A 25,808-nucleotide genomic window follows, 5' to 3' on the forward strand; every position below is an offset into this window, starting at 1 on the left:
CTCTCTACTCTACTCTACTCTACTCTTCACTCTTCTCTTCTCTTCTCTTCTCTTCTCTTCTCTTCTCTTCTCTTTTCTTTTCTTTTCTTCTCTTCTCTTCTCTTCTCTTCTCTTCTCTCTACTATTCTATTCTAACCTCCTGAGTGGCGCAGTGGTCTAAGGCACTGCATCGCAGTGCTAACTCTGCCACTAGAGATCCTGGTTTGAATCCAGGCTCTGTCGCGACCGGGAGACTCATGGGGCGGCGCACAATTGGCCCAGCGTCGTCCAGGGTAGGGGAGGGAATGGCCGGCAGGGATGTAGCTCAGTTGATAGAGCATGGTGTTTGCAACGCCAGGGTTGTGGGTTCAATTCCCACTGGGGGCCAGTATAAAAATGTATTCACTTAACTGTAAGTCGCTCTGGATAAGAGCGTCTGCTAAATGACTAAAATGTAAAATGTAAAATTCTATTCTCTCTACTATGCTCTTCTCTTCTCTCTACTCTTCTCTTCTCTCTACACTTCTATTCTCTCTACTTTTCTCTTCTCTCTACCCTTCTCTCTTCTCTTCTCTTCTCTCTCTCTTCTCTTCTCTTCTCTTCTCTTCTCTTCTCTTCTCTTCTCTTCTCTTCTCTTCTCTTCTCTTCTCTTCTCTTCTCTTCTCTTCTCTTCTCTTCTCTTCTCTTCTCTTCTCTTTACTCTTCTATTCTCTCTACTCTTCTATTCTCTCTACTCTTCTCTTCTCTCTACTCTTCTCTTCTCTTCTCTCTACTCTTCTCTTCTCTCTATACTTCTCTTCTCTCTACTCTTCTCTTCTCTCTACTCTTCTCTTCTCTTCTCTCTACTCTTCTCTCTACTCTTCTCTTCTCTCTACTCTTCTCTCTACTCTTCCCTTCTCTCTACTCTTCTCTTATCTCTTCTCTTCTCTTATCTCTTCTCTTCTCTTCTCTTCTCTCTACTATTCTCTTCTCTTTACTCTTCTGTTCTCTCTACACTTCTCTCTACTATTCTCTTCTCTCTACTATTCTCTCTACTCTTCTCTTCTCTCTACTCGTCTCTTCTCTTCTCTCTACTATTCTCTTCTCTCTACCCTTCTCTTCTCTCTACCCTTCTATTCTCTCTACCCTTCTATTCTCTTCTCTTCTTTCTTCTCTTCTCTTCTCTTCTCTTCTCTCTACTCTACTCTACTCTTCTATTCTCTCTACTTTACTCTTCCCTCTACTCTTCTATTCTATTCTCTCTACTCTTCTTTTCTCTATTCTCTACTCTTCTCTCTTCTCTACTCTCTTCTCTTCTTTCTCATCTTACTTTCTCTCTTCTTATTTCTCCCTCTCTCTATTTTGCTCTCTGTTCTTCTTGTCCTCCTCTCCCTATATTTCTCTCTCTCCCTCCCTCCCTCCCTCCCTCCATATCAAAAAGAGAGGGATGAGGAGGGCAGAAGTGTCAGTGCGAAGAGAACCAGAGCAGACCCACCCTGGCCTCAGCCATCGTGTGGATGACTAACCCTCTATCTTTTCATCTCAATGACATCCCCCATCCCTCTCCAATCATTTCATCTTCATGACATCTCTTCCTCTTTTCTCTTCCTCGTTATAATGACACAACCTTAATTAGCCTGCCTTCTATTGGAGGCCATGAGGGATGTGTGTGTATGTGTGTGTGTGCGTGTGCGTGCATGCGTGTGTCCGTATGTGCGTGTGTGTGGATGTGTGTATGGATATAAAGTCAAAACAGTACTCATTCTACAGCCACCTGTTTCACCTGCAAAGCATCTGGAGAAGCTGTATGCAATTACAGTGTTGTTCCCCCAACCCTCAAACACAGGGATTGGTTCTGCTCTGTACTAGGGACTACTAAAGCCGCCAGCAGAAGGTTCACATGGAAAGAAATGCACGGAAGATGCAGAAGGGGTTCATGGAAAACTGTCTCATGAGCATATATACACACACACACACACACACACACACACACACACAGTATCCTACATTTTGTTACCTGTGCAGGTGGCTTTATGGACGTTAGCGCTCCAGTCCCCAGAGGAGAGACAGCGTGACTCCAGGGCTCCCTGGAGACGGTAACCGTGGCGACAGGCAAGGCGGCACAAGGTGCCAGGCTTCACTTTCCTCTGTCCACAGGCAGGGGGCGACAGCAGGACGTTCTTCAGAGTCACCATGGGGGGACAACGCACCTCTGAGGATATATATATATATATAAAGAGAGAGAGAGAGAGAGAGAGAGAGAGAGAGAGAGAGAGAGAGAGAGAGAGAGAGAGAGAGAGAGAGAGAGAGAGGAGATGAGACAGAAGATGAGATATACTATGAATGAGTTTTTCGTGGTCAGGTCACATGGTCAGGGAAAACTCCATGCCCTAACTGATAATATTTGTGTTTGACAGTCACAACAAATTGACTGCATTGACTTCAACTACATAAAGCAGAGGAACACAAAGAGTTACAGTAACGGAACTGGGGAAGGAAAAGAAGAGAAAAATCTTGGAGCACATCAACCTGTTTCCTGTGTTTTCACCCTACAGAGAATGAATCTCTCTGGCCTTTAAACAAGGCTCACTCAGTCGTCATGCAATAAACCAATTTTCTGGAGCAGTAAATCACTTTCAGTACAAAAGAAACAAGAATGTCCTCGGAAATTAATATAAGACCACAGAGCTATTACAAGCAAGGGGTTTAATGTATTCTTGGACATATCGCTTGTGAGTGGCTTCCACCCAGAACTGTCCCCGGATCAATCTCTAGTCTTTTGGCTGTTAGATGGAGTCAGATTTGGAGGAGAGGAGGAAGAGAGGAGAGGAGAGGAGGAAAAGAGAAGTGGAGGGGGAGAGGAGAGGAATGGAGGAAGAAAGGAGAGGAGAGCAATAGGAGAAATGCTGTCCTCTCCTCTCAAAATAACAGTGGAGATTTCCTCAGATTAAAAGAAAATATCTCCAGCCCCTTTTAGCGAAGCAGCCAGTGATCACGTTACACTACTACACAAACAAACTGTAACTCAATCAGAACTTCATCCGGCGGAGATAGGAGTCAATAAACAGAAACTAAATGAGTGCCTTTGGTTAGACGTCTGTAGCTTTTAAATAGATAGAGAGAGAGAGAGAGAGAGAGAGAGAGAGAGAGAGAGAGAGAGAGAGAGAGAGAGAGAGAGAGAGAGAGAGAGAGAGAGAGAGAGAGAGAGAGAGAGAGAGACAGTGACTCATTGGAGGCCAAAGTGGAGCGGCCGGAGGTTTGTGGGTAAAACACTACCGTCTGCCCCTTTTGTGTGTGTTTGTGTGTCTGACATGTGGTGGTGCCTGTGTGTGGAGAGTGTGTGTACGTGTCACGATCGTCATGGAGAGACCAAGGCGCAGCGTTGAGGTGAACATATTTATTAAATGAATGATCACACGATCAAAACAACAGACGAAAAACGTGATGTCTACGGTTTACACAACCAAATACGAACAAAATCCCACAACCCGAAAGAAAAACAGATAGATTAAATATGGCTCCCATCAGAGACAAACAGCCGACAGCTGACACTCGTTTGCCTCTGATTGGGAGTCACACCGGCAAACATAGAAAATAAACCACCTAGAACACCCACCAGAGAAACAGAAAACATAGAATGAACACACCCTGGCTCAACATATTGAGTCCCGAGCCAGGCTGTGACAGTACCCCCCCTAAAGGCGCGGACTGCGACCGCGCCTAAATACGAGCGGAAAACAGGGGAGGGCTGGGTGGGCATTCCTCGGCGGCGGCTCCGGCTCTGGGCTAGATCCCCACTTCCTCTCCAACCCCCCAAAGTACCCCTGGTCCTGTCTAGCCCCGCTGGCCGGAGCCGGACTGACGACACGCGCCCTGGCCTGGTGCGTGGAACAGGAACGGATCGGACCGGGCTGACGATGCACACCCCTGGCTTGGTGCGTGGAGCAGGAATGGACCGGAATGGGCTGGCGACGCGCACCACAGACTTGGTGCGGAGAGCAGGAACGAGCCGGACAGGGCTGACGACTCGCATCCCTGGCTTGGTGCGAGTAGCAGGAACGGGCTGGACCAGGCTGACGACTCGTACCCCTGGCTTGGTGCGAGTAGCAGGAACGGGCTGAACCAGGCTGACGACTCGCACCCCTGGCTTGATGCGAGTGGCAGGAACAGGCCGGGTCGGGCTGGCGACGCACACCGTAGGCTCTGTGCGTGGAGCAGGAACAGGCCGGGCTGGGCTGGCGACGCACACCGTAGGCTTTGTGCGTAGAGCAAGGACAGGCAGGGCTGGGCTGGCGACGCGCACCACAGACTCGGTGCGGAGCGCAGGAACGGGCCGGGCTGGGCTGTCGACGCACACCGTAGGTTTGGTGCGGGGAGCAGGAATAGACCGGACCGTACTGGGCACACACACCACTGGCTCCACACCGGGATCTGGAACGGGCCGGACCGGACTGGCAACACCCGCCAGTACCTCTCGCCGTGCCTCTACACCTTCCATCTCCTCTTCTACCAGTAGCCCCCGTAACCTGGCGGCCTCCTCTGCAACCCCGCTGGACCGCTCCATAGCGGCCTCCTGCTGCCCCGATGTCGTGAGCCCCCCCCTAAAAAATTTCTGGGGGTCTCTCCAGGCCTCCAACATTCTCTCCCACCTTTCGCTCCTCTGTCTCCAACCCTCCTCACTCAACTCCTCAATGGGCTTGACCCAGTCGAAGCTGCCACGGAGATCATTTGGCGATGGCCCTTGGACACGCTGCTTGGTCTGGTCTTGGTGGATTTTCTGTCACGATCGTCATGGAGAGACCAAGGCGCAGCGTTGAGGGTGAACATATTTATTAAATGAATGATCACACGATCAAAAACAACAGAGACGAAAAACGTGATGTCTACGGTTTACACAACCAAATACGAACAAAATCCCACAACCCGAAAGAAAAACAGATAGATTAAATATGGCTCCCAATCAGAGACAAACAGCCGACAGCTGACACTCGTTTGCCTCTGATTGGGAGTCACACCGGCAAACATAGAAAATAAACCACCTAGAACACCCACCAGAGAAACAGAAACATAGAATGAACACACCCTGGCTCAACATATTGAGTCCCCGAGCAGGGTGTGACAGTACGTGCACATGTTGGGCGTGTGTGTGTGTGTGTGTGTTCCTGTGTCAGGCTCTTTTGTTATGAGCAGGCAGATAGAGTGATGTAGTGTGGCTGCAAGCAAATCCACACCATATGTTTAACCACTGTGTTCTGTTTCAAGTGTGTGTGTGTGTGTGTGTGCGTACAGTATTGTACACCAACACCCCAGTACAATGCTTAATTCTGACCTTTCACCTAATAATTCATTGTCAGAGGAACACTGGAGGACTCACAAAACAGACACACTGAACTCTGGCTGGAGTCAAGGTTGTTCAGTGACAGAGATGGAGTATGAGGTGAAGACACCAAGGGTCCCGCTCTGTGATGAGGGAGAGCGGGGTAGAGTGAGGTTTTAGGGTGATAGCGGGGTAGGAGGTTCCTGCAGGCTTACCCACACACCGTGGTTGGATCCCACTCCACTGTGAGTCGGCCTGACAGCTGAGCCTGGCATCACCCTCCAGCCTGTAGCCCTTGGCACAGCGCACCTCACACGCCGCCCTGTAGGAGGCGCCACCCTTGCTGCAGTTCATGTGTCCGTGCTGGGGCGGGGAGAGGGCGGGACAGGAGCGCACTGTGGTACACAGAGGAACAGAACAGGACACAAGACTTAGAGACTGGCCAGTCTAACTGCAATGAAAATATCTGATTAAACTAAGAGAAGGAGGAGAGGAGAGAGAGAGAGAGAGAGAGAGCGAGAGAGAGAGAGAGAGTGAGGGAGAGCAAGAGAGAGAGAGAGAGAGAGAGAGAGAGAGAGAGAGAGGGAGAGAGAGAGAGAGAAAGACATTTGCTCTACTGCAATGATCCTGGACGGCTGGTCCTAGTTAGCCTGATGTCTAAGAGAGTGTGTTTAGTGTGTTGGTTTTCATCATCAATGATAGACAGTCTTTTAGGAGACGCCCTCCCTAAAAGTTTAACTGGATGGGAGTCCCACAGTGGAACAAGACAGACTGACAGACAGTCAGAGAGAGACACACACACAGACATGCACGCGCAGGCAAGCAGGCAGGCATCCATGCACACACACACTTTCTCTCCCTCTCTCTCTCTCTCTCTCTGCAGCTGCTGGCACACAGTAGTGATCCCAGTAAATATTTACCCATAATTCAATCCAAACACACATGATCTTAATCTACAGTGAAAATGTTGACACACCAGCCAGATACTCTCCACACTGACTCCACACACCATGCTCCAACTTAACAAGCCTCTTACCAACTTAATGTATGTGTATTTGTGTGTGTGTGTGTGTGTGTGTGTGTGTGTGGGTGTATTTGTGTATATTTGTGTGTGTGTGTGTGTGTGTGTCTCCCTGATAGGCCGATGTATGTCCCATAAATGTTTATGAATGCGTTGGAACGTCAGATGGAGATTCAGAGCCTCTTTGAAGAGGTTCCCATTGTTGAATAATGATTTATAAAGGACACGTGTTGAATAAACAACTGCTGGGAGCAGTCTCTTTGTGTGTGTGTGTGTGTGTGTGAGCGTGGGAGCGTGCGTGTGTTTGGTGTGTGTGTGTGTGTGCGTGTGTGTGTGAGCGTGGGAGCGTGCGTGTGTTTGGTGTGTGTGTGTGTGTGTGTGTGTGTGAGCGTGTGTGAGCGTGGGAGCGTGCGTGTGTTTGGTGTGTGCGTGTGTAGGGGTAATAATCAGGAACAGTGGTCACATTAAAACGTTCTGTGTTCACTAAAGATCCCATGGTAGGGGTGTTAACCCCGGTGTCCTGGCTAAATTCCCAATCTGGCCCTCATACCATCATGGCCACCTAATCTTCCCCAGTTTCCAATTGGCTCATTCATCCCCCCTCCTCTCCTCTGTAACTATTCCCCAGGTCGTTGCTGTAAATGAGAACGTGTTCTCAGTCAAGTTACCTGGTAAAATAAATCAAATCAAAATAAATGCATACACAATGAAAAGATGCCAGCGATATAATACCAACACTGAAATATGAGAATCACAAAGAATTAGATGTGATGAGTGAGAGCATGAGGAGGAACATGATGAGATTCAGACAGAGAAAGAAAGAAATGAAGAGAGAGCAACAACAACAACAACAACAACAACAACAACAACAACAACAACAACAACAACAAAGAGAAGCAGATATGAAGATAGAAAGGAGAGAGAGAGGCATGAAGCAGACACATATCGGACAGAAAAAAAGATTTTGTGTGTGCGTGTGTGCATGCATTACGTTACTGTGTGTGTGTGTGTGTGTGTGTGTGTGTGTGTGCATACTTCGTTAGGGTTGCAAAATTCCAGGAACTTTCAAGAAATTGCCTGGTTTTCCAGAAATCCTGGTTGAAGGATTCCGGATTTCTTGCTTATTCCTTCTTGGTTCCGGGAAGACTTCAACCGGGATTTCTGGAAAACCAGGGAATTTATTGAAACTACCCTCTCACCTCTGCAGCTGGGCGGAGAGCCTGACCATGTCCCGTCTGGCTGGCACAGTCTGATGCCACTACCCAGTCGATCGTAGCCAGGCTGGCATCGCACCCCGCAGGCCACATTGAACTGGTTATTACACACATTGTGGATGAAGAAACCATTCCCTGGAGGAGACAGCTCTGGACAGTACACCACTGGAGATGGAGAGGACGGAGAGATGGAGGGGAAGAGAAAAGGGTCAAAAATGAAAAACATTAGATGAGATAAGATTCACTCACTGCACTGACAGATGTAGGGTCAAAAGTAGTGCACTATGTAGGTTGTAGGGTCCCATGTGGTCCCGTGTGGCTCAGTTGGTAGAGTATGGCACTTGCAATGCCAGGGTTGTGGGTTCGATTCCCATGGGGGACCAGTACGAACAAATATGAACATGTATGCACTCACTACTGTAAGTCGCTCTGGATAAGAGCGTCTGCTAAATGACTGAAATGAAATGATGGGGATATGGTGTTATTTGGGAAGTGACCTCTCTCAGCTGTAGCAAGAGGGGGAAGTCTGACACAGCACGCTGTTGACTCATTCTTAGGGGTCGGTTATTACTACTGTACGTACTTCAAGAAACATACTAAGTGTGTTTGAGGGTGAATATGTGTGTTTATACAGTACATGTGTGCCGGTTTCCAAGACGTAGATTAAGCCTAATTCTGGACTTAAAAGCTATGGAGCGTTCTCCGTTGAATATGCTTTTTAGTCCAGGACTTGGACCTACTTTGTGTCCGGGAAATCTGCCCTGTGTTTCCGACTATTTAAGTCTACGTCCCAAATGGCACCCCATACCCCCCGTACCCCACATATGCTTCCCCCAAAAAGGGCATAGGATACCATTTGGGTCTGGACAGCGTTACCTTCGCAGGTCTTCCCTTGGGACCTGTAACCCTGCTTGCAGACACAGTCGCTGGGTGAGGTGCTGCCGGGTTGGGAGGTGTGGTGCTGGTCAGGACACAGCAGGCAGGTGCTCAGGCCTCCTGGGGTGCCCTCCGGTTTGTAGGTGCCTGGTGGGCACGCTGTAAAGAGGAGACAGAGACAAAACACTTGGTGATAGACTAAACACACCTAGAAAAGTAATTAATTGCATGTAAAAGAAGGACTGACCACACACACGTAAATACTGTATACATACACAAACACAAAAACATATCCATGAGCAAATGCTGAGATCTCTGAGCTGTATTATAGTCCTATTGACTTGGCAGTTCTGCTTTGTGTTAGAAGCATCTGAGGCTGATCAGCCAAGTCAGGAAGCTGTCTGGTTATAGAGCTAGTGAGCTTGTTTTCAAACATTCCTCCATCTACAGATGTAGGATCTTAATTTGATCACCCTATTGATACTTTTTTTCGTCTGTTTTGAGGTTTAAAAAGTCTTCTGAAGTTTGTAATTTCCACTTTGAAATTTCAGACTTGATTTTCCCTTACAAAAATATATCAACCCCTACAAAAATGTCCATTAATTATAATCCACATAATAATTCACATTTCCTTTTGCTGCAGGATTATTTTCCTGCTGTAGCAAACTGGTTCAAATTAAGATCCTACATCTGTACTGTACACACTAAATCATCCTCACAGAAAAGGATGGCCATCTCAATGTATCCCTTGTATTACAGACCAGTTAACTGTTCAGAAAGTCAGCAAATTGATCAGACTAATAGAAACAATCGTTATCTCCAATTCACTGTAATGGAATGGGCTACTTTATATACTCAATCAGCACTAATCAAATCAATGGCACACTGTATGGATTTAACAATAACATTTTGCAATATATACAGTACACAGCTATCAAGCGAGCTAGACCGTCTAGGTAGAAGTCTAAGTATGGGCGAAGGACAGAAAACACTGTTGTTGTAATCAGAACATACAGTACAGTGAGTGTTATAGAGCATCCATGGTGTTGATCTGACTAATTGGTGTTCAGAAGTAAATAACTCCCCAACACTCAGCTGGTGGTGTGACTTTCCAGGGTTGTTTTAGTGCCAAGGTACCAGCAGCTGTAGTCTCTCTCTCTCTGTTTCTCTCCTCCCCTCTTTCTTTCTCTCTCCCTCCACCCTCTCTCTGTCTCCCTCCCCCCCTCTCTCTCTCTCCCTCCCCCCCTCTCTCTCCCATGCCCTGGTGTTAGGCCCTAGGTATCGCCACAGGAATGGATCCTCCATGCCAACACACACTCATTCCCCACCTAAGCACACCAGGGTCAGCCAAGTGCCATTAACCACCCGCCCAATCAGCAGCCTGGAATAGCCCCCTCGCTCTCACCCACATTAAACATCAGCCATGTGTGGACTATGTGGTTCTAACTAACTGCTCTGCTGCTATTGGATCTGTGTGTGTGTGTACTTACATTTACGTCATTTAGCAGACGCTCTTATCCAGAGCGACTTACAGGAGCAATTAGGGTTAAGTGCCTTGCTCAAGGGCACAGACAGATTTTTCACCTAGTCGGCTCAGGGCTTAGAACCAGCAACTTTTCGGTTACTGGCACAGCACTCTTAACAACTAAGCTACCTGCCTGATAACTGAAGTAGCCCATACATACTCAATGATTTCCACATTCTGCCTTTGAAGTCGGAGGTCAGACAGGCCTTACATAAGCAAGCAGCAGAACCTGAAGGTAAATGTCTGAATGTCTTCTCATCGTTTACTTTGAGGCTCCTGGAACCCCTTTAATAGCCTCCATTTAAAAGTTTACAGGAAGCCCAGTTATTTATACGTGAATAATATTTCACTTGTAGTGAAACAGTGGAAATACTGTTTAAATAAGTGTAATTTTAATTCCTGGACTGGAAACTTGGTCTGGACTGGCTGGTCGGCTGGCTCAGATGGACACTGGGATTAGTAACAGACTTGGGCTCGTATTCATACAGCATCTCAATGTAGGAGAATCTAGGTCCAATTTGGCCATTTAAATGATGAAGAATAGACAGGAGGATCTTAGATCAACACTCCAACTCTGAGACGCTTTGTGGATTTGGGCCCTGGAATATTCTCTACAGGGGGAGAGTTCAGAGGAACCAGACCTGCCTCTCACAGAGAAACACACTGTGTACTGGCAGCGAGGGAGAGGGAGGGAGAGAGAAGGAGGGATAGATAGAGGGAAAAGACGAAAGAGAGAAAGGTAGACTAATAACTCTGAGAACACCGGAATAAAAGACGGTGTTGGAAAAATAATGTTGTGAACTTCCTAAATGTGTACCAGCAAAATGTACTAGTGATATATGCTCCTAAGTGTGTATCGTATGAACTGAATGGGTCTCCATCCTTTCATGAGTTATGTTCAGAAATTCCATGAACTGACCTTAGCCAAGAAGACCAACTGATAGTGAATTTGAGACTGGAAAAGACTGATGGAAACCCTGAAAGTATATCAATAGCAAGAACCATGCAACACATCTGCTTCAGGCCGCAATGACCCACAAAGAGAGTGCTTTACATCTCCAAGTTACAAATCCACTGTCTAACTCCTATCTATACCCTCCTTTTGGGCAGGAAGTGGGCCGTGACGGGTCCAGTCCAGATGATCTGTACATTGGAGAGTGTGCGCCCAGGCCCAGGTTAAAATACCCTCACGGAGTGGAGCAGAATGGACCAACACCAGGGACTAATTGAAGTAGGAGAACAATGTGGATCAGGAGAAGGAGGTCTGCTGCTCTGCTAGCCAGCTGTGTGTCACATAACTCCTGAGTAATGAACTTCTAACCCTCTTCCTCCTGGAAACCCCAAAATGGAGGAGGAGGAAGACAATTACAGAGTGAGTTCCCCTCTTTCTCTGGGTCTGTGACCTCGCTCTCTCTGCTGCCTGAAATAAAGCAGACTTATTAAATCAGTTTGGTCAGGTTGTGTGAGAGAGAGTGAAGTGTTGTGTGTGTTTAACCCTGATGGTGATGAGGATTCTGGTGAAAGTGTTAGTTGAAAGCTCAGAGCTTGGCTTTCACACTTTAGCCTACTATTTAAATGTTTGAAACCGAATGATATCCCGACAGAAAGAAGAAAGGTGTAGGTTTTGGGTCAATATTAATGGAAATGTGTGCGAGACGTCAATCCTCAAGTGCGTGTTGGTAGGATGCAACTTTGGCCAAAGATGTTAGGAGGACGTAATTGTCCATCTCTTTCAACACAATAACATCCAGTACCAGACAGATTCGTCTCCCTAATTTCTTCCTCATAAAATGATGAAGTAAATCATTTAGACTGGCTCGTGAACCCAACCATTGGAGCCAAAGAGGTCTCTAAAGAAGCGAAAGAAGTCACTATCACACGAGAATCTTCTTCATCTCTGGAGACCGTTGGGAGCCTGTATTCGATTAGTGGGATCGAAACAGACAAACGGAAACCCTGAAAGTGAATCCAGAAGAATACCCAACACATCTGCACATCTCAGTTCCCAATAACAGATAGAATAATTTATATCTCTGATTGACAGATTCGCTGAGTCTAACAAATTCCCCCCTCTGCGAAAAGTCCACTAGTGCTTTCCCATAGACTGTTAGTGTGTCTCTTCCTTAGTTAATCTTACTCTTCCCATGTGGGGAACAACGGGGGAACATACTACATAAATCACTGCTATTTTGTTTGTTCTCTGAAAATAGCCATAGCTATCCTTTTAAGTCTAGATAAAACGTTAAATACAAACATATCTTAAGCCTAATATCTACTGTACTGATGCACAGACGCAATCCCTGTGGTCCTCCTTTGTAAATGGGTGTACACTGTAGCCTAAACCCTACTGTATGCCTGTTCTCTTCTAAGACTAACAATTGAGACAGAACAAGTCAAACATACATCTAAACGGTCTCTAACTCTGGACCGCAGCCACACCACTTGTGGCCAGACAAGGCCTCTTGTTGTGATTCTGTCGGATGGGTTTTAAATCCCTGTGTTTTTAACAGAGAAAACAATGTTCACATCCAAGGACACTTTCTATTCTTAAAAATAACATGACTTCACATGGATGTTTAAGTCCCCAAACCGCCACTGAAAATGTCCAGCTAGCCGGGGGTAAAAAACCTAAAACATAAATTCACAAAGACCAAGGGACTGTAGCTACATAATAACATATTATACACCTCAATGTGACATATTGTCTCTAGGTCACCAGAGGAGTTCATACCAAAAAAAGTCAACTGATACCGCGGACGAATTAAGTTTGAGTATCCAGCACTCCTAGGGTCATAGGGCACACAAATAAATAACACACACACGCATACATACACACGCACACACACGCACACACACACACACACACACACTAACACACACCTCCAGTCCCCAATCGCTGACCCCTCTGTCATCTTTCTCAGTCACCCTTAAGTTAATAACCGTGACACCTGTGGCCTTCCACCCCTGGTTTCCATGACAACAGCACACACGCATAGCATTCCCTAATCATACAAAGGGCTTGCGGAATTCCGAGGCTATAGCCTAAGTCACACAACACTATAGAGCTGTAATGAACCACTGATATGAGGTCTGGTGTCGAGCTGTCCAGATGTCTGAGGAGGGGGGGATACAACGGCCCATCTGGCCAGGAACAGAGCATCGGTCTGGGGGGAGACTCTCATGGAAAAAAAACTCCCCGGATCTCTCTCTGGATCCTCCAGACTGGTGTCCTGGATGGGAACTGTCATCCAACATCTGTCTTTCCTTCCCTGTTTAGCTGCTTACTGCATCTCATCCCCATAGAAATCTGAGTTTACCCAAATTGCTACATACCTCTGGTGGATTTTCAAGGCCAGCCTGAGATATTCTGTCTTGCACATTATGGTTGTGTCCCAAATAGAAGCCTATTCCCTATATAGTGCACTACCTTCGACCAGGGCTTTGGGTGTCATTTGGGATGCAGACTATACACTCTTATAAAAAAAGATGCTATCTAGAACCTTAAAGGACCTTATAGGAGAGCCCTTTGAAGGTTACAGGAGGAACCTTTTTGGTTCCATGTAGAACCCTTTCTACAGAAGGTTCTACATGGAACCCAAAAGGGTTCTAACTGGAACCAAAAAGGGTTCTACCTGGAACCAAAAAGGGTTCTCCTATGGGGACAAAAGTGGAGCTGTGTTCACTCATATGGTTCCTGGTTTGGACTAATAGCAGAAAGTGAGTGAAACAGTGTATCGAGTATCTGAGAGAGAGAGAGAGAGAGAGAGAGAGAGAGAGAGAGAGAGAGAGAGAAGAGAGAGAGAGAGAGAGAGAGAGAGAGAGAGAGAGAGAAAGAGAAAGAGAAAGAAGAAAGAGAAAGAGAAAGAGAAAGAGAAAGAGAAAAGAGAAAAGAGAAAGAGAAAGAGAAAGAGAAAGAGAAAGAGAGAAAGAGAGAAAGAGAGAGAGAGAGAGAGAGAGAGAGAGAGAGAGAGAGAGAGAGAGAGAGAGAGAGAAAATACAAACCCTCCAACCCAAAAAGGCCTGTGGTGTTGATGGTATCCTCAATGAAATGATAAAATATACAGACCACATATTCCAATTGGCTATACTTAAACTCTTTAACAGCATCCTTAGCTCTGGCATCTTCCCCAATATTTGGAACCAAGGATTGATCACGCCAATAAAATTTGATCCCAATAACTACCGTGGGATATGCATCAACAGCAACCTTGGGAAAATCCTCTGCATTATCATTAACAGCAGACTAGTTCATTTCCTCAGTGAAACAATGTATTGAGCAAATGTGTTGGGGGAAAAACATACAACATTATAAAATCCATGTACACAAACAACAAGTGTGCAGTTAAAATTGGCAAAAAACACACACATTTCATTCCACAGGGCCGTGGGGTGAGACAGGGGATGCAGTTTAAGCCCCACCCTCTTCAACATATATATCACCGAATTGGCGAGGCCACTAGAACAGTCTGCATCACCCGGCCTCACCCTACTAGAATCTGAAGTCAAACGTCTACTGTTTGCTGATGATCTGGTGCTTCTGTCACCAACCAAGGAGGGCCTACAGCAGCACCTAGATCTTCTGCACAGATTCTGTCAGACCTGGGCCATGATAGTAAATCTCAGTAAGACAAAAATAAAGGTGTTCCAAAAAAGGTCCAGTTGCCAGGACCACAAATACAAATTCCATCTAGACACCGTTGCCCTAGAGCACACAAAAAAGATTCATACCTCGGCCTAAACATCATTGCCACAGGTAACTTCCACAAAGCTGTGAACGATCTGAGAGACAAGGCAAGAAGGTCCTTCTATGCCATCAAAAGGAACATAAAATTCGACATACCAATTAGGATCTGGCTAAAAATATTTGAATCATTTATAGAACCCATTGCCCTTTATGGTTGTGAGGTCTGTGGTCCGCTCACCATCCAAGAATTCACAAAATGGGACAAACACCAAATTGAGACTCTGCATGCAGAATTCAGCAAAAATATCCTCTGTGTACAACGAAAATAATGCATGCAGAGCAAAATTAGGCCGATACCCGCTAATTATCAAAATCCAGAAAAGAGCCGTTAAATTCTATAACCACTTAAAAGGAAGTGATTCCCAAACCTTCCATAACAAAGCCATTACCTACAGAGAGATGAACTTGGAGAAGAGTCCCCTAAGCAAGCTGGTCCTGGGGCTCTGTTCACAATCACAAACAGACTCCACAGAGCCCCAGGACAACAACACAATTAGACCCAACCAAATCATGAGAAAACAAAAAGATAATTACTTGACACATTGGAAAGAATTTACAAAAAAAACAGAGCAAACTAGAATGCTATTTGGCCCTAAACAGAGAGTACACAGTGGCAGAATACCTGACCACTGTGACTGACACAAACTTAACGAAAGCTTTGACTATGTACAGACTCAGTGAGCATAGCCTTGCTATTGAGAAAGGCTGCCGTAGGCAGACCTGGCTCTCAAGAGAAGACAGCCTATGTGCACACTGCCCACAAAATGAGGTGGAAACTGAGCTGCACTTCCTAACCTCCTGCAAAATGTATGACCATATTAGAGACACATATTTCCCTCAGATTACACAGATCCACAAAGAATTCGAAAACAAACCCAATTTTGATAAACTCCCTTATCTACTGGGTGAAATACCACAGTGTGCCATCACAGCAGCAAGATTTGTAACCTGTTGCCACAAGAAAAGGGCAACCAGTGAAAAACAAACACCATTGTAAATACAACCCATATTTTTTATGTCCTGAACAAAAATATAAACGGAACGATTTTACTTCCCATTTGTATTTTAACTATTTGCACATTGTTACAACACTGTATATATACATAATATGACATTTTAAATGTCTTTATTCTTTTGGAACTTCTGAGTGTAATGGTTACTGTTAATTTGTATTGTTTATTTCACTTTTGTTTACTATATACTTCACTTGCTTTGGCAATGTTAACATACGTTTCCCATGCCAATAAAGCCCTTAAATTGAATAGAATTGAGAGAGAGGAAAGACCAAGAGAAAGAAAGATGAAGAGGGATGAGAAAGAGAGAGAGAGAGAGAGAGGCCCTTGTTCCAGAGTGCAGCTGCCGACTTCCTGAATCCTCCCCCCGTCCTGACCCCTGCCCCTGGGCCTCAGACGGAGCGTGTGCCCCCTCTTCATCACCTCTCCCTGCAGGACCTACCGCTGGACAGACCACAGAACACCCTGACACTAACACAACACCTACTGAGAGATGGGGTCAATGCTAAGGGAGAGGAGAGAGGGGGAGGAGGGAGAGGAGAGGAGAGAGAGAAAGAGAGAAAGAGAGAGAGAGAACAAAAATGTAGTGAGAAATAGGGGTCAGGGTGAAAGGAGAAGAGAGAATAGGGTGGAGAGAGAGAGAGAGAGAGAGAGAGAGAGAGAGAGAGAGAGAGAGAGAGAGAGAGAGAGAGAGAGAGAGAGAGAGAGAGAGAGAGAGAGAGAGAGAGAGAGAGAGAGAGAGAGAGAGAGAGAAAGAGAGAAAGAGAGAGAGGGATAGAGTCCGAGAGGCCCTCAGACAAGAGTGCATTCTAAAAATAGGGTGAATTAAGAGTAAGAAAGGACATACACGTGTGAAGCTTGCGTATGCAGTGAGCATATTTGTGTGCATGTGTGTGCATGTGTGTGAGTGTGTATGTCTAGCGCAGGGTTCCCCAACTGGCGGCCCGTGATTTTTCTGAGCAAAATTATTATTTACATTTTCATTGTTGGACATTAAGGACTAAAAAAACACCAGGAAATCAGCTCGAAGTGATTTAAATTTTAGGAAATCTGTTCCCAAGTATTCCCACACATAATAGGCTGCATTTACACAAGCAGCCCAATTCTTATCTTTTTTACACTAATTGGTCTTTTGACCAATCACATCAGATCATTTTCTGAGCTGATATGATTGGTCAAAAAGACCAATTAGTGAGAAAAAAAGATCAGAATTGGACTGCCTGTGTAAACGCAGCCATAGAGAGACATACTGTATGTGATCGTATCCTAATCTAATCAAGGTTTGAAATTATTATGTTCTAGTCAAATATAGTTTTTGTTTGGGGTTCATGTGGTCAATTATTTGTAATTATGTTCTGGCCCCCAGAGGTGTAAAGTACTTAAGTAAAAATACTTTTAAGTACTACTTAAGTAGTTTTTTGGGGTACTGTACTTTACTTTACTATTTATATTTTTGACAACTTTTACTTTTACTCCACTACATTCCTAAAGAAAATACTGTACTTTTTACTCCATACATTTTCCCTGACACCCAAAAGTACTCGTTACATTTTGAATGCTTAGCAAGACAGGTGTCACGACTTCCTCCGAAGCTGCCTCCTCTCCTTGTTCGGGCAGGCTTCGGCGTTCGTCGTCACCGGCCTTCTAGCTACTGCCGCATCACATCTCATCATTCCATTTGTTTTGTCTTGTCTATTACACACACCTGGTTCATATCCCCTCATTAGTATGTGTATAAGTGTTCCCTCTGCCCCCTTGTCCTTGTGGGTGATTGTTTAATGTGAAGAGAGAGTAGCTCTGTTGAGCTCCGTGTATTTTGTATTGCCGGGGTATATTTTCCCTGTGTGCCTGTTTTGTTCCAGTGCGCCTGTTTTGCACACTGGACTGTTTGCCGCTATCCTGCATAACAATGTATTCCGGAATAAACTCTGTATTCTGTGATTTACCCTCCTGTGCCTAACTCCTTCAAATCACCCATCACAGAATCACCCACCCGCTATGGAGTCAGCGGGAGAGGAGAGCATGCCTGGAGCAGTGGCACGGGTCCAGGAGCATTCAACGATGCTAGCCAGCTTGGGAGAAGCAATGGACCTGGTTCTCCTGGTCGTCCAACGTCTGGAGAGGAGAGGACCCGATCTGTCTAGACCAGCTGGGCGACCGGATCCAGCCACCCACACCCCAGCACCCAGAGGGATCCATATATCCCGAACAAGGGATTTCGACGGGACAGCTGCTCTCTGCCAGGGATTCCTCCTCCAACTGGAGCTCTATTATTCCAGCATCAGCCCGGGCCCATCGGAGCGGGAGAAGGTGTCTGCCCTCGTCTCCTGCCTCTCGGGGAAAGCCCTGGAGTGGGCCAACGCGGTCTGGAATGAACTACGGGGAGTTTGCTCGCCTCTTTCGGGCTGTCTTCGATCACCCGGCCGAGGGTCGAGAGGCGGGCGAGCGGCTGGTCCACCTGAGGCAGGGGACGAGGACCGCGCAGGACTTTGCACTGGAGTTCCGGACTCTAGCAGCTGTGTCCGGGTGGAACGAGTGGGGCCTCATCGACGACCTCCGGTGCCATCTGCGGGAGGACGTCCGAAGGGAGCTAGCCTGCTGGGACACCATGTTATCCTTCACTCAACTGGTGGACATGGCCATCCGCTTGGACAACCTGCTGGCGGCCAGAGGACGTCCTGGAGGGGGTGTGCCCGTTCCAACCCCGCCCGACTCAGATCACGAGATGATGGAGCTGGGTGGAGCCGCGATCCGACAGCGCCAGTGTCACTCTGGTGGCACGAGATGACATATCCCCCCACAATGTTGTCAGCGTTCTTTTGGGTCTGGAGGCGGCAGGCAGGGCACTCTCGCTTCACCCCAGATATCGAACACCCACACTCGTTCAGAGCGCTCTGCTGCGCACTGTACCCTACCCATCTACTTTCCTGATTACATTGTAGTTCCCCAGTGTAAGGCACTAGTCGATTCAGGCGCAGCTGGGAACTTTATGGACAGGTCATTCTCACACAGTCTAGGCATTTCATTGGTTCCCCTATCCATTCCACTCCCCATCAGAGCACTTGACAGTCGACCATTAGGGTCCCGGTTTGTTAGGGAAGTTACAGCACCAGTCACTATAGTTACCCACGAGACTCATCGCTAGCAAGTCACTTTTTTTTATTATTGAGTCTCCTGCTTTCCCTGTTGTATTAGGTATTCCTTGGTTAGCACTCCACAACCCCACCTTCTCATGGCCGCAGGGGGTTCTCACGGGCTGGTCGCGAGAGTGTCAGGGTAGGTGTCTCAGTGTTTCCATTGGTGCAACCACGGTGGAAAGTCCAGACAGTACCTCCACTGTGCGCATTCCCCCCGAATACCTTGATTTTGCGCACGTATTTTCCAAAACACAGGCGACCAAGTTACCACCTCATTGGGCGGGAGATTGCGCAATAAACCTCCAGGTAGACGGCGTGCCTCCTAGTAGTCATGTGTATCCCCTGTCACAGGCTGAAACGGAGGCTATGGAGACATACTTCACAGATTCCCTGCACCAGGGGTTTATATGTCCCTCCACTTCGCCCGCCTCCTCGAGTTTATTTTTTGTGAAGAAGAAAGACGGCGGTCTGCGCCCGTGCACCTGAGGTGTCTGTTCACCTCAGCCCCGGTACTGGCCCACCCCGATCCATCACTACCGTTCATAGTGGAGGTGGATGTGTCCGAGGTAGGGATAGGCGCTGTCCTATCTCAACGCTCGGGCGCGCCACCCCAGCTCTGCCCCTGTGCCTTCTTCTCCAAGAAGCTTAGCCCGGCGAAGCAGAACTACGACGTTGGTGATTGGGAGCTGTTGGCTGTTGTCCGAGCCCTGACCGTGTGGAGGCACTGGCTCGAAGGGGCGAAAACACCCTTTCCTCGTCTGGATGGACCACCGTAACCTGGAGTACATCTGGGCAGCGAGGAGGCTGAACCCTCGCCAGGCCAGGTTCTATTCTTCACCCGGTTTGATTTCACTCTATCATACATCCCGGGTACGGAGAACGTGAAGGCAGACGCACTGTCACGGCTGTACGACACAGAGGAGAGGCCCAGAGACAACACCCACATACTCCCGTTCTCCTAGATTGTGGCGCCGGTAGTATGGGCGATGGACGCGGATATAAAGCAGGCATTACGCACAGAGCCATCTCCACCTCAGTGTGCAGCTGGGCTGCAGTACGTGTCTGCTCTTGTCCGTGACCGTCTGATCTACTAGGGAAAAGGCGTCCCTCTCCTCTGGTCACCCAGGTATTGGTCGTACAGTGCGCTGCCTGACCGGAAAGTATTGGTGGCCTACCTTGGCTAAGGACGTGGGGGTGTATGTCTCCTCCTGCTCAGTGTTTGCCCAGAGTAAGGCACCTAGGCACCTCCCAGCGGGTAAGTTGCAGCCTTTACCAGTTCCACAACGGCCATGGTCTCACCTAAGTATTGATTTCCTGACTGATCTGCCCTCTCTCAAGGTAACACCAACATCCTGGTTGTTGTGGTCCGCTTTTCCAAGACCTGCCGCCTCGTTCCTCTTCCCGGTCTCCCCACGGCCCTGCAGACTGCGGAGGCCCTGTTTACACACGTCTTCCGGCACTACGGGGTACCAGAGGACATAGTGTCTGACTGGGGTCCCCAGTTCACATCCAAGGTCTGGAAGGTGTTCATGGAACGTCTGTGGGTCACGGTCAGCATGACCTCTGGTTTTCCACCTCGGGTCTAATGGGCAGGTGGAACGGGTAAATCAGGATGTGGGTATGTTCCTGCGGTCCTACTACCAGGACCGGCCGGGGGAGTACTGTCATGACTTCAAAGCTGCCTCCTCTCCTTGTTCGGGCAGGCTTCGGCGTTCGTCGTCACCGGCCTTCTAGCCACTGCTGCATCACATCTCATCATTACATTTGTTTTGTCTTGTCTATTACACACACCTGGTTCATATCCCCTCATTAGTACGTGTATAAGTGTTCCCTCTGCCCCCTTGTCCTTGTGGGTGATTGTTTAATGTGAAGAGAGAGTAGCTCGGTTGAGCTATGTGTATTTTGTATTGCGGGGGTATATTTTCCCCGTGTGCCTGTTTTGTTCCAGTGCGCCTGTTTTGCACACTGGACTGGTTTACGCTATCCTGCGTAACTCTGTATTCCGGAATAAACTCTGTATTCTGTGATTTATCCCGTACATACGACTAATAAAACTTGAAACTTAATAGGGTGTGGGGACACCACGAGCTGCCAGAAAAGCTTCAATACGCCTTGGCATAGATTCTACAAGTGTACCAAAACCATGGCAGGAAAATACACTCCACACCATAACAGCTTGTTGCGTTGTGGCCATAGACATATATAATCCATAGAAGGCGTTTGGAACCTCTTACCCTAGCAATGGCTGCCAGTCCTGGCTTGAATGGGAATTGCCATCTATGGATTATATTTCTATGGTTGGTTGCTGCTGTCAGTTCGCCAAATTTCTAAATACTATCGCGGGAAAGACGTACAGTTTGGAAAGCAAATGCCTACTGTTGAAAATAGAAGATTTATCTGTAGAACTAACATAAACAATTTTGTCTCAACAACTCCCAATTTTGAGCGAAGAGCAGCACTGTTTTTCAAAGTATCTTAGTTTCTGCTAATGTCTTTTGTCATGCAAATGATGCATAAAATGCATTTATAAAAGCCAATTGTTTTCCGGATGCCGCAGCAAATAAATCCCTGTGTGAGGGAAAAAAGTATTTGTTCCCCTGCTGATTTTGTATGTTTGCCCACTGACAAAGAAATTATCAGTCTATAATTTTAATGGTAGGTTTATTTGACCAGTGAGAGACAGAAGAACAACAAAAAAATCCAGAAAAACGCATATCAAAAATGTTATAAATTGATTTGCATTTTAATGAGGGAAATAAGTATTTGACCCCCTCTCAATCAGAAAGATTTCTGGCTCCCAGGTGTCTTTTATACAGGTAACGAGCTGAGATTAGGAGCACACTCTTAAAGGGAGTGCTCCTAATCTCAGCTTGTTACCTGTATAAAAGACACCTGTCCACAGAAGCAATCAATCAATCAGATTCCAAACTCTCCACCATGGCCAAGACCAAAGAGCTCTCCAAGGATGGGACAAGATTGTAGACCTACACAAGGCTGGAATGGGCTACAAGACCATCGCCAAGCAGCTTGGTGAGAAGGTGACAACAGTTGGTGCGATTATTCGCAAATGGAAGAAACACAAAATAACTGTCAATCTCCCTCGGCCTGGGGCTCCATGCAAGATCTCACCTCGTGGAGTTGCAATGATCATGAGAACGGTGAGGAATCAGCCCAGAACTACACGGGAGGATCTTGTCAATGATCTCAAGGCAGCTGGGACCATAGTCACCAAGAAAACAATTGGTAACACACTACGCCGTGAAGGACTGAAAACCTGCAGCGCCCGCAAGGTCCCCCTGCTCAAGAAAGCACATATACCCGTCTGAAGTTTGCCAATGAACATCTGAATGATTCAGAGGAGAACTGGGTGAAAGTTTTGTGGTCAGATGAGACCAAAATCGAGCTCTTTGGCATCAACTCAACTCGCCGTGTTTGGAGGAGGAGGAATGCTGCCTATGACCCCAAGAACACCATCCCCACCGTCAAACATGGAGGTGAAAACATTATGCTTTGGGGGTGTTTTACTGCTAAGGGGACAGGACAACTTCACCGCATCAAAGGGACGATGGACGGGGCCATGTACCGTCAAATCTTGGGTGAGAACCTCCTTCCCTCAGCCAGGGCATTGAAAATGGGTCGTGGATGGGTATTCCAGCATGACAATGACCCAAAACACACGGCCAAGGCAACAAAGGAGTGGCTCAAGAAGAAGCACATTAAGGTCCTGGAGTGGCCTAGCCAGTCTCCAGACCTTAATCCCATAGAAAATCTGTGGAGGGAGCTGAAGGTTCGAGTTGCCAAACGTCAGCCTCAAAACCTTAATGACTTGGAGAAGATCTGCAAAGAGGAGTGGGACAAAATCCCTCCTGAGATGTGTGCAAACCTGGTGGCCAACTACAAGAAACGTCTGACCTCTGTGATTGCCAACAAGGGTTTTGCAACCAAGTACTAAGTCATGTTTTGCAGAGGGGTGAAATACTTATTTCCCTCATTAAAATGCAAATCAATTTATAACATTTATGACATACATTTTTCTGGATTTTTGTTTTGTTTTTCTGTCTCTCACTGTTCAAATAAACCTACCATTAAAATTATAGACTGATCATTTCCTTGTCAGTGGGCAAACGTACAAAATCAGCAGGGGATCAAATACTTTTTTCCCTCACTGTATGCCACATTTCAAATGTCATTATGGTTTATTATTAGATTTACTTCACACCGAATTGCATATTTGTGCCTGGATTTGTTTACAGAAAATTAGGGTGTGCCGGGAAGGGGGGAGCTATAAAAACCCAAAGCCCCGGGGACTACGATTTCTTAATCCAGCCCTGACTCTATGGGAGACACAAATTCTCTCAATAACTGAAACAACTAAAGCTTGATATAGAGCGAACCTCTCTCCATGACTCTCATCCCAATAACTCAGCAAATGGGCTCTGTCTCTCTCAGGGGTGATGGCACCAGTCCAGTCTGACACTGTCCATCCATTGACTGCTAGGAGCATCAGCCCCCTCCACAACAACAAAGCCCCCCAAAAGATATATAATCTCCTCCAGTCCTCACCCATCAATAACAACAGCATCAGAAAAAAAACAAAAATCTAAACCTCTAAACCTCCATCCTATCAATTTAAGAAATGAGGAGGCCCCTCCTTGACCCTCCAACCTCTAAGTATCCTCAGAGAATCACAGGCATTCGCCAGAACGGTCTCCGCTGCCAAAAAAAGTGTTTTGGACCGGCACTCCGCAGCTTTTATTCTGTGTACGCGTTGCCATTGGTTGTTGGGGAGGGTGGGGGGTGGGGGGGTTAGAGCCTCATATTTAGGAAGAGATCCTTCATGGATATGTTTACATAACCTTAGCAGACACACACACACACACGCACACAGGCGAATGCATACACGCACACACACAGCTGAAGAAGTGTGTGTAGGGTCATCTGACAATGTAAACACGTGTATTGTATTGCTTCCCTAAGGTAAGCTCCTTGTCTGCGTCAGACCCTCCTCCATCATATTACTTCTATAGTAGTTGTTATTGTTTGTGTATGAACGGGTCATAGCAAGTAGTGTATATGACTATATACTTAAGTCAAAACACAAAAAGGGGTTTATGTCTGATCCCGCTAACATCAAAACTGACCTGGGTTCAGATTAGCTACGAGTGAAATTGCTCAATATAAAAGACTAATGTTTGATTTACGTTGGCTAACCAAATGCAAAGCAGTTAATTGACGAGACAATGCTATTGGTGTTTGCCAGAATCTGGATTTTCACATGTAGCCAGGGAGGCCTCAAAAGTACAGCGGAAAAGTTTGAGCATTTCCATCACTTTATGTCTGGCTCAGGACTAGTCTACATCACTGAACTGAAGTTCACTCTCTCCCAGTGATTCTCTCTCTACGGACCGTAGCCCTGTCTCTCATCCTTTGTCTTTCCAAGCAACTCCTTGACTCGCTGGATCAGGACAGGAGTACATAAATCAGCGGGAGCCCGGTGATTCTCTCTCTAGTATCAGGGCCGTATCGGGGCCCTGTCTGTCTCTGGAACCATTTGTCTTTTACCCTGAGATGGGGAACACTGGAGCAGTTGTCTGTCTGTTTGACCTGCCTGATCCACAACTCAGTGGGTGGCTGGGTGCGTCCCAATAATATCTCCTTTCTCCTCAAATGTGCACTCGTTCACTCTTTCCCACAAATCTAAAAGCATTGGATTAGTGGAGGCATGGGCTAGTGGGCATTTACATCATCTTGTTTTACATTTTCTTTGAAGTCAGTGAAGGGGAGTGAACAAGTGCACGCTTTAGGAGGAAGGAGAGATAATTTGGACATAGCCCTTGAGATAGGGAACACTGTAGCTGTTGTCTGTCTGCTTGACCTGGCTGACAGAAGACTCTGTGAGAGTGCGGGGAGAGAAGAGCTGGAGAGAGTGTTAGCGGTTCTCATGCATTCCTCTAGTTCCATACCAAACGCTTGTCCCGATTGCATTTACAGTACATTACTAGTACTGCACACAGGAGAGCTGACAGGGGGTTAGAGTAGAGGAGGAGGAGGAGGAGGAGGACGATTGCAGCATTCATCCTCTTCTCTGGAATTCTCTATCCTTTCCAGTATATCCAAGATTCCCTTCCTTTTTCACATTTTTGTTGTTTTTATTCGAGCGTCTGATTTATGTGCACATCATCGGACCAATCTGACGAGAGCAAATCTTTACAGTGTGAGCTTAGAGGAAATAAACGCCGGAATTTGACTGCCTTCATGACTGCCGGTGTGGCGGTAATACAGTCACCGCAACAGACCTAGTCGCGACCCAAATTTGGGTCATGGGAGGTTTTGAATGGGTTTTTTAGAATTTTTGGTCACATTCTTTTTTTTTTATGAACAAATACTCCAGTCTGAACTTAAACAACTAAAACCAGGTAGAAAGTGTGTAGAAATGATAATGAACCTACATTTGTTTATAATTTAATCTCTGAACGATGTTTCTTCAATCACAGTAAATAGCAGTGCTATTTAGCAGGTTTGGTTGATTTTGTGGTCTCAAACTTATTAACATTCTTCCTCAAGAATACGGACAACATTTTATTATTGACAATTAAAAGGGTGGGAATGTTGTTCCTGTCACGGATTCTGCCGGATACTAGCTACTGCCGATCTATGTTCTATGTTTCTATGTTCTACCTGTTGTTGTCTGATTGTCACACACCTGTTTCCCCATCATGTCATTACTCCTTCCCTATTTAACCCGGTGGCTCCCAATGTGTTTTGTGCGTGTTTGTTTTTCGTTTCGTGTGTCGTTTGGTGAGCGGGTTTGTTCCTCCCTGTGTGGAGGTATTTTGTATTGATTTCTTTACTTATTCAGTAAAGTACGTTTTCATAGAGTTCTGTGTCCTGCGCCTGACTTCGATCCACCGCATTACACTGACACTTGTGACAGTTCCCTTGTCATATAATTGCTACATTTACTATCAATATAGCATAAAAAAATTTTTCTCCAGATTGCATT

At 46.5% G+C, this 25,808-nt stretch overlaps 1 protein-coding gene across 1 annotated transcript in view; it reads right to left on the bottom strand.

Annotated features, from left to right (window-relative positions):
- The window catches only part of svep1 (sushi, von Willebrand factor type A, EGF and pentraxin domain containing 1), a gene marked incomplete at its 5' end in the record, with an annotated part of 111,231 nt that overhangs the window by 54,335 nt on the left and 31,088 nt on the right, over positions 1-25,808 (bottom strand). Inside the window, 4 exons of the mRNA XM_084166004.1 lie at positions 1,976-2,170; positions 5,491-5,670; positions 7,496-7,675; positions 8,387-8,545. Of these exons, the coding sequence (XP_084022130.1) occupies positions 1,976-2,170; positions 5,491-5,670; positions 7,496-7,675; positions 8,387-8,545 (714 nt within the window). The remainder of the gene's footprint in view (positions 1-1,975; positions 2,171-5,490; positions 5,671-7,495; positions 7,676-8,386; positions 8,546-25,808) is intronic.

The sequence above is a fragment of the Coregonus lavaretus genome (assembly GCF_964263955.1).
Source record: "Coregonus lavaretus genome assembly, chromosome: 7".
Classification (NCBI taxonomy): Eukaryota; Metazoa; Chordata; class Actinopteri; order Salmoniformes; family Salmonidae; genus Coregonus; species Coregonus lavaretus.